The sequence below is a fragment of the Nilaparvata lugens genome, chromosome 4 (assembly GCF_014356525.2).
Source record: "Nilaparvata lugens isolate BPH chromosome 4, ASM1435652v1, whole genome shotgun sequence".
NCBI classification, from domain to species: Eukaryota; Metazoa; Arthropoda; class Insecta; order Hemiptera; family Delphacidae; genus Nilaparvata; species Nilaparvata lugens.
In genome coordinates this window covers 18,923,870-18,933,689 of record NC_052507.1, presented here as the reverse complement: position 1 = coordinate 18,933,689, position 9,820 = coordinate 18,923,870, and the positions used below count along the sequence as shown (strand labels likewise).

Genomic DNA, 9,820 nt, shown 5'->3' with positions numbered 1-9,820 from the left:
TTAAGTAAAATAAGGAATGAATAACGAATGAATAAATCAGAAGAAACCTTGTTTAATACTGTATACGTTTTATTGTATAAATAGGCTAGCCTACCTAATAAATCACAATAGCTTTTCAAATTCAAATTTATAATTCTAATCTATTTCACTTGATTTTATCAATATAAATAATGGAAAAATAAAACACTCATTAATCTTTAAGATGAATACTATGAGATATGATCAGATGTAAAATTCCAAAACCTTACAAATTTTATTTATAATAAATTGTTCTTCTTAAAGCTTTTCTTATGAAGCACCGTTTACATATATATACGTTGAGGATCAACCTAATCTTGATAATTTTTTGTCAGTCTATTCCGGTTTTATAATACATATTAAGGCCATTTTTGCTGATGAATTGTATTTAATCAGTTATGTTCGTTAGTTTTTCTAGAACATTTTCCATTATCAGAAATGTTAATTTTCCATTTTAAATGGTTGGAATCCATCAAATGTTAGCTTGAACCCAGTCGATAAATTCGGTTACTCTGCTATAGACGCCAGGGAACCCAGGCTCAGCACACTTGTATCCATATGAGACAACTCCAAATAAGTAATAATTCTTTTTCACTGGCAGCATCAGAGGTCCGCCTGAGTCTCCCTATATAACACAAAATCAATAAATTAGTCTATTTGCATCATGAACAAATAGAAATAACTAAATAATTTCACACAATTGAACTTCAAAATCAAATCAAATTCATTTTCACACCGAAAAAATACTGTAATACAAAAACAAGATGTAATGTGAAACTGAAAAATACAAATAAACTTAATAATGCTGTATGAATAGTTTAGTCACAGAGGAAAGAATTGTTCAGTAATCTATCCTATTGTCTGTGGTTAAGTACACGCCTAACCACTTCATTAATAGTAGGTATTATTGATATATTAAACTGTGAATAGTAGATATTTCGAAAAATAATGAAATGATTATATTTTATAAAAACTCTTCACTATTATATGAGCTACTTTTGTACAAATTAATAAAAACAATATAAAAAACTTGTAGTACCCTTATTTTAAAATTCCCCAAGTTATGGTCGAAACTAGTCGTTGAAATATTTTTAAGTTTTTAATAATAAAGGGTACTACAAGTTTTAATATTGTTTTTATTAATTTATATTTTATAATAAATTTTATAAAATCACTTCACTTTCATGGGCTACTTTATTCAAATTAATAAAAACAATATAAAACTTGTAGTACCCTTTTATTAAAACATTTTAAAGACTAGTTTCGACCTACTTCGGCCATATATTTTTTATTGTTTTTATAAATATATTACAATTATATTACCTGACAAGCATCTTTGGTTGATCCTCCAGCACATATTACTCTCTCATCAATAGTGACACCACCTCCCTTTGGCAGCTTAGCATAGGCAGCTGAGCATTGCTCATTCGTTCTTATATCCACCTGAGCCTCATACAGCTTTGTTGGGAAAGTTGTAGCTCCTAAAAAAAAATATTGAGTTTACATACAAGTCACTGACATACAATCATCACTTACATACAATCGTCAATCTGAACAAAATAGCAATAACAATATGAACCGATATGCACATCAAGCAGTTTCTTGGTAATAATTGATTGTTGAGTACTTTATTGTTCTAAAATAACGGTTATGAATTTAACGCTAAAAATGTTTTTCTCTTATAATTTATCTTCTCGAAGTGATGAAGTTCTTATCATTTCCGTAAATTAGCAATCGGTATTTGCTGTCATAAATAATATTATGTAATATTTTTATACTACCGTACATATGCAATAAATAATGTTTGATTCAAGGTACATAATAGAATGATTATGGGGTTCAAGGTAGGCTACTCTCTAGAAGAACAATTCAGTGAATATTCAAAAGAATAATAGAAATTAGTGGATCTGAGCCCATCTCAAGCTGCAATACTTTTCCTCATCATATTCATAATCATCAATCAGCCTATGTGGGAATTTCACTCTTAGCAAAAACAAAAATTCTATCATTATGACTGTTAATTTCATGATTTATCAAAAAAATAATACGGTAGTTAAATAGCCAAATAAAATATAAGTATCAGTATACTTTCAAATTATTTCAAGTCTTGAAAATGGCATTCATTTCCGAAACATGTTGTGATAAAATAATTTAAAAGGGCACTGAGATTTATATTTTATTTATATTGAAAGTAGCCCTAAAGAAAAAAGACAATAGTTGATCCAATATGATTAATTCATTATGGTTTGATGAGGCATGGGAATAACTTATTTGGTATTTTATTACAAGATTTATATATTTATGTTGAACTCTGTAGGCTATTGTCGTATTCTCATAATTCTAATACCTTCTTAACAATCATAAGAACTTTGACGAATCTTTGAATCAGATAGTGGATATTCTACCAAAATTAGAAGTTCATAATTTTTTAAAAAGTAGCAGTGAAAAACTTTCTTTACCACATTATTTTTTTGTTTATGCACAATCTATTCTGCGGGTACGAATATAAGGAGAGAGTTGAAAGTTCATCAAGTTTAGCTAGCTACTTACTAAAAGCCAGTGATCCCCAACCAACGATAAATGGCGAAAGTCCCTCCAAGTCGTAATTCCTCAACTCCGCAGATGTTGGTAAGCAAATCGGCCTCACATCCGCTGAAATTCAATTCCAACTTTTAATCATTGCATTTCAAACTTAACCTGATAAGAAATTTGCCTTCAAAGCTTAGGCATGTGTCGAGTACAGTTGTAAATGATTAAATAGAATGAACTAATTGAAATTGAAATTTATTCTTCCAAAAAATACATTACAGTATACTACAATATATAACTAAAAAAGTGGAAAAATATTGTTTTAAACAATCCCCAAGTTGATACAGTGTAGGGTCGTTCATTTTCCATATGCATTTTCAATCTCTTGATCAGTATGGACACAATAAATGTTTAACAAATATTTTTATCAAACAAAAATAAAACAGCAGAGCTCTGTATGAATAGAAACGTAAATATAAACTATATAATGCCTTCAATATGAATAGTGAATGTGATCAGGTCTAGTACTAGAAACTATTCAGTTGAAAATTTTACAATAATGGGAGGGAATGCTAAATAAAACTGAAAATAGATAAAGTTATAAAATATAAGTAATAAATTTAGCTGAATTTTTCATACCAGTACGGTAATGAATTTAGCTGAGTAATGCAATCGGATAACTTAAGCGTGTTGAAATGCCATACATAATAAAATTAATAAATTAATCTACTGGAATAAAATTTCTTGCCAAAATTAGCCAATAAATTTATTTTGAAACGTAGTCTTGAAAACAATAACTGCGATGAAAAAGTTATACCTGAAAAAATTCTACCAATTTCCATTTCGAAAGGTCCCAATAAGAACTGATTTTTACATCTCATGTCATCTCGAATTATTTTTCAACACAGAGTTTCTGCTATTTCTAAGAGAAATGAATTTTGACTGACCATTGTAACGAGCAGCCTCCCTTAACCGGACAATTCCGATGTCTGTGACGTGCTTTTGAGCGTTGTACTGTGGATGGGTGAATGCTCTCTCCACTGGAATGTCCACGTGATTGGCGTTATCAGCAGTCGTATTCCAATCCAAATCTCCTAATCTCACCATGGTCCTGTCCAAAATTCATTTATATTTTTAACGTCAGCATTTCGAAGTAATTACATTATTTTTTCAGTACGGTAGATGTGAAGGTGATATTGTGTTATTCAGAGAATCCAGTCTTTTTATTCAGTTTTCCACACTAGATTAATTTTCTACAATAGATATATTATGTATGATATTTATTATTATAGAGGAATAATATTGGATCTCAAACGACTGTATGAAAACAAGTAGGTAGTTTTCCATTTTTGCCTAGCGACATTAGATTAAAAATTAATTTATTTGTGTCTTGCAACTAATTCACAGTTGGCTGTTTTCGGGGATTTCTCTGAAATAAATTTATATTTCCATTCCTTATAGTTTGATTTCAAAATCAATTTTTCCTCCACCTACTGTCAAAAGTACTTACTTTACTCCCTGAAACATGATACTAAAGTGTCACTTTTTCGCTCTCGGTACTAAAAATCAGAAAAACTCCCTAGGGAGTAAAAGTGACTCCATTTAAATAACATGGGAAGCATCTCTATTTTAAAAACGTACATTTGGAATAGGTCAGAAGGTCTAAGCTCAGATGAGGAAGCATATAGAGTAGTCATTAAACCAACTAAATTCAATACCTCAACCAGACATTTGATCGATATATAAAATTTATGTTTGTATGCTGAAATTATTATTACAAACTTCATATCACTATACTAAAAAAAATGTATATATTTTTTTTCTTTTATTCCATGTTATTCAAAATATCAGCCAACGAATATTACTTATTAACTAATCAAATTTGAAACGGGAACTTCATCATAGCTGTAGTTTTGGCTGTCATTGTTGTTACAACTTTAGCCAACAGACAGTGCTGTCGGAGGAGAACTGTGATTACAAGCCAGCTGTTTCTGTTTACTTTTTAGATTATGACATGAGTTGTAACACATTGTTTGGTCACATACGTTTTTAAAAATTATTTTATTAGCAGTTTTTATAAAAATGTAGGTGGAGGAAAAATGTTGTGTATATCACGAGTGAAAAATGTTTTTTCTCCCTCAGGAAAATTGTTGCCCTCGGCTTCGCCTCGGGCTTCAAACTTTTCCCTCAGGGAGAAAAAACAGCACTTTTCACTCTAGATATACAAATAACTATTCTTCTTAAAATTTTGTTTTCCTATAAATTTAATTATTTTTTAATTGATTCGAGTAAATTTGGACAATATTTCTTCCAATGTTGTCAATAAAACTTCTTACTAGCCTACTGTTCTTATCAACTTCAGGTTCTCACTATCACTTAATTCATAATATAATATCTTGTATCTAGTTGATTTTGATTACAATTTGTTTTGTGTTACATAGTGATATCAACCACATCTTTTGTTTTTCATTATACTGTAAATAATACTGAATACTGTAAACCCTAGCTGATGGCAGATCACCAAGCCTGTGTGTTTTAACTTATAGAAAAAAGATAGTATAATCATAGAGAAATAATACGGTAGCGTACTTACGCTATTGTTTCTCTATGGTATAACTTATGTTATTTTTTCTTTAGAATAGAATTTTATAGTTTTTAATTATTCAAATAATACAAGAAATAAAAAATGAAATATCATTCAAAAAGACAACTCAATTGCAAAATAAATAATTCAAAATAACATTTTTTCTTTCTCAACATGGTAAAATGTTCTTTAGGCTTAGCCGAAGCCGTCAGCTACACTTTCTTCATTTTTTAGATTAAATAACATAGGCACTGTTTTGTATACTGTTAATAACTTGTTATTCTTCACAACTAATACAACCTAGTTAGTCAAGTCAATAGAATACAGCAGTCAAGTTTTATTTCTTGTGATGCTCATTTAACCGAGAAAAACAATATATGAAATTGATGCAACTTATGGCAATTAAACTCACATTCTTTTTCCAGCAATACAATGGGCAGCAGTTACAACGTGTCTGGGATTCACCAATGTGCCTCCACAATTCCAAGCAGGCCTTGTCATAGAATTGTATCCTAGTAAAGCAATCCAAGGCCAAGCTCCTGTAAACATATCACAATAATCTATAAATAATATCATCTTGAATTAATTTAATTTGTTATTGGTTAAGATACGGTATAACTTTACATCCTCATCATCATAATACCGTATCAATTATCATCCGTATCACTCCTGCACCTCGTTTGGCAATAAATGAAAAAGTGGAATTGAAGTTGATTATAGAGATGTGGACTTTTAGAATAATCCAGAAAATGGCATGGATGAACAAAATATCCAACTACAGTTCAAGTAATGTATTCACTATACCTATCAAATTTAGTTGCCGATTGATTTTAAGGAATTTAACAAGATATTTTTGTACTTAGAAATATATTATGTATAATAATAATAATAATAATAATAAAATGGCCTTTATTCAATTCCACAATGATTGCAATACAAAATAAATCAATTATAACATTATTTATCGTCAGCGTTTTTCTCCATGGCAAAGTGCCGTCTGGAGGATATATTCTGTATATTTTGTGTATTAAGTTTATTTTGAGGCAAAAATTGAATTTGAATTGAAAAAACTGACTTAATAGAAGATACTACTATTAATTTTCAAGGAAACTATCCAGTACGATACCAAAATTTGGAGAATTTAGAATTTCTCCATGAAATTTGGAGAAATACCTTATATTGATATCTACTGTTTCACATAATTAAATTTTATAGAGACCATATCAATTATTGGATGAAAATAAGTAATTATTTTAATGAATTTATCGCAGCAACCAGCAACTACTCTAGTCCTGTAATCAAAGCAAAACCGAAGAAAACAAAATTTGCAGGGTCTATAGAAAATTACTTGGATTTACCCACAGAGGATGTGAGATAGCAAGCCAATGTTCATCAGAAGATGCTGTCTTTGCAACGTGGATCTCACTATAGATTCAAGATGAAAGAAACTGACTGAGAGTGAAAAAAAACTGGAAAAACTGAAAAAGTGAAAAAAATTAAACTGATTGAAGGAAACTGACTGTGAGTTCATATTTGTAACGTGGAACTCCTCGCTATAGAATAAAGACTTAGAGCGAGGCTATTATAATGGCAGTGTTTGATTAGTAATGGTATCCTTGTCTATCATTCAACAAAATAGATAGCGACATCTCTTTCTTACTTTGCTTAGTTGCCAGATCGTCTTTTAATAATGTAGAATTAATAATCAATTAACGAAATATTTCATCTTAATTATGAAAATTCATTATGAAATTATTAAAAATATAATTACTTGCTTAATGAAATATAATTGATTATTTTGAAAGAGAATGAACAGTTAATATTACATCGATAAACCTGTATCAGCTATATTCTATATAGAAGTCATTGACAAGACAGAGGATCGTCAACGTTTTTCTCCGATCTTTCTCCACTGCCATTATAACTTGGACCTCACTATAGAATTAAGATTTAGAGCGAAGCTATTGAATGAAACTGACTGAGAGTGGCCGGCCGACCACCGACGATCCGGTTGAAGCCGGATTCGCTGATTCCGCAGGGCATAGAGTTGTCGTTGCCGCCGTTAGACTGTGTGATCGGCTGCGAACTGGTCGGTCGCGGTGGCGGCTGAGTCGGCCTGTTCTGCGGTGGACAGCACACCTTCGGGTTGCCGTTCTCGTAGCCGCAGTGCGACCTCTTCAGCAGCTGCGTTTGGGCGGGCGTCCGCTTCTCGTTGTAGAGAATGTTGAGCAGCGGCTCGCAGTTCAGGATCACTATGCACTGTCCTGGCTGGCCACTCGGTGTCTGGCATGTATTCGTTTCTTGTTGGAAACTGAAGGCTGTAACAAAATCGAAATTGAAACTGCTATATTATATCAACAGGTTTATATTAAGGCTAATAAAGGGCCATATGTACCATCTACGTTTACTTGTAGATATTATCATAATAATATGACATACATTTTACTTGATGAGATGCAATTCTTTTTTCAACTTTTAATATCTCATTTGTTTTCTGAGATTACATAACTATTTTTTAAGAGAAAGTAGATTTTTCAATACACTTTCACATGCATCTATCATTTTTTTAAATTCCTGCTAGTTTTTTGAGAAACAAATCACACTAGCAATCGTCATGTCCTGCGGATATCTTTGGGATTTTCCCAGAATTTGAACGAGTTACATGAAATTAAAGTGGCTATGATATAATTTTAGTTTGATTTATCATATTATTACTTTTTTCAGTAACCCACATTCACAAAAGTGAACTACCAGCATCATGAAAAATAAAAATATTTTCTCTCAGCGGGGAATTCCTAAGAATATTCTGAGAATATCCCCGAAAAATGAAAATATATTCTCTCAACGGGGAATTCCTGAGAATATCCCCGAAGAATGAAAATATATTCTCTCAACGGGGAATTCCTAAGAATATTTTGAGAATATCCCCGAAAAATGAAAATATATTCTTTCAACGGGTAATTCCTGAGAATATCCCGCGGATATCCCCTATATCTTCTGGGATATACGGATCATTTTAGGACTAGTTTGGGATATCCTTGGGACATCCTGTGCTGTGTGGGAATGTGTTTCATTCGGGGTTTAAACGAACAGATGACATTTCTCCGTTTAAAACGAGCATCTGCATACGGGCCTAAAATGACGACAAAACTGTTATTACCAGTGCACAACAACTTCGAATTTGAGGTGGATTTCCAAATATTACGAGAAGTATCAGTGAATGTGCGAGTCCATATCAATACAGAGGAAATATATTCCTATGAGTTCTAATGGAACCCCGCCAAGCGAGTATGAATAGATTCATTATATTACTGTACTCAAAGTACTCAAACCACGGTACCGGTACCAACAAGTTCACTGATACTGATATGAAAATGTAGATTACCAGTTATTGTTGAATTTATATATTGACTAGACCTCATGTTGGCCTAGTCACTGGCCCAGTAAGCTGGCACAGCATTGTAATGCCTAGTCCACAACCAGACCAGCGCTGGCAAACCACCCAATCACACAAAGGCGCTGGTCGACATTGGACAAATATGGAGATGCGGCATAAGCCACACGAGGTCTTGTCCAGTCGGTACGCCAGGAAGCTGTCCAATTGGCTGATTTGGTTGGCGTATCGAGAGGAAATTCCATGGATATAGGGAGCTCTCTCGAGTCAGCCAATCGGAGAAAGAGGTTCGGTTCCTGTTCTGTCGTGCCATGCCAACTCGTCTGAAATTCGCATGCCGACCTCTTGTGATTTGCCCTCCCTTAGTGAATAACGATAGAATTCTATTCGTTATCAAGTAGTGTTGTTTGTATTTCAAATTCTTTTATGGAGAGGGTTTGTCAGTACCGTTTTTTTTTCAATTTATTTGTGGTATAAAACCGGTGTAGCAATCAATATGTAAATCCAAGAATAATGGGAAGTACCGCTACCTATACTTTAAAAATATTCTGTTGATAAGTAGACTATATTCCAGTTATTTTGTTCAATATTCATTATAGAGTCAATAATTATAAAAGTTTATACCATATGAAAATTTCAGAGCTGAAGTAACTCCATGCACCTACAGGCACGATATTGAGGTGTTTTTATTCCTCGAAACATCACTTCCTCAACATTACTATTTTGAACAGTAAAATTGGTGGAAATATAGCTGGAGATAAGAAGTGAGAGAGAAATTGTAGAACTGTGACGAATAAATTCAGTAAAATTGTGCTCTAAACCTTGAAAAAAGTTGATGACTGAAGTGTTTGTTGAAGCAATTCAGTAAGTCACTTTGTACATGTTAATGAAATTCCGCATGTTAACGTTAAAAATAAGCTTATAGAATCTGATGGAGCAGTTGGAATAATGAATAATTGATAATCATCATTATCATAATTATATTATTCAAAAGAATACAGTAACTTAGTAGTAGTAACTGAGTAAGTCCTATACTCATCATTCTGGAATGTATTCATTCTATTTTATTAGTAGAAAAATTTTTTTTTAATGAAATTGATGAAAATTGAATGTGTGACTCTCTTAAAACCAATAATTTGATAGTAGTTATTTTTAAATTGATTATTCTAGTAGGGGTTGAGAGAGGAGCCTTGGGTTCTAGCCATATAATACAATAAAGATCTTATATAACATTTATAAGCCTGGAAAATAATCAATGTTTCATACTCTTACAATAAAGTTAAACCATAAAAATT

The 9,820-nt window shown here is 31.9% G+C and overlaps 1 protein-coding gene across 1 annotated transcript in view; it reads right to left on the bottom strand.

Annotated features, from left to right (window-relative positions):
• Positions 1-36: 36 nt before the first annotated feature.
• The window catches only part of LOC111047866, a 42,214-nt gene continuing 32,430 nt past the window's right edge, over positions 37-9,820 (bottom strand). Inside the window, exons 11-16 of the mRNA XM_039425698.1 lie at positions 7,111-7,449; positions 5,544-5,670; positions 3,495-3,658; positions 2,569-2,670; positions 1,342-1,499; positions 37-643 (exon numbers count right to left, since the gene is read on the bottom strand). Coding sequence (XP_039281632.1) covers positions 491-643; positions 1,342-1,499; positions 2,569-2,670; positions 3,495-3,658; positions 5,544-5,670; positions 7,111-7,449 — 1,043 coding nt within the window. The 3' untranslated portion in view covers positions 37-490. The remainder of the gene's footprint in view (positions 644-1,341; positions 1,500-2,568; positions 2,671-3,494; positions 3,659-5,543; positions 5,671-7,110; positions 7,450-9,820) is intronic.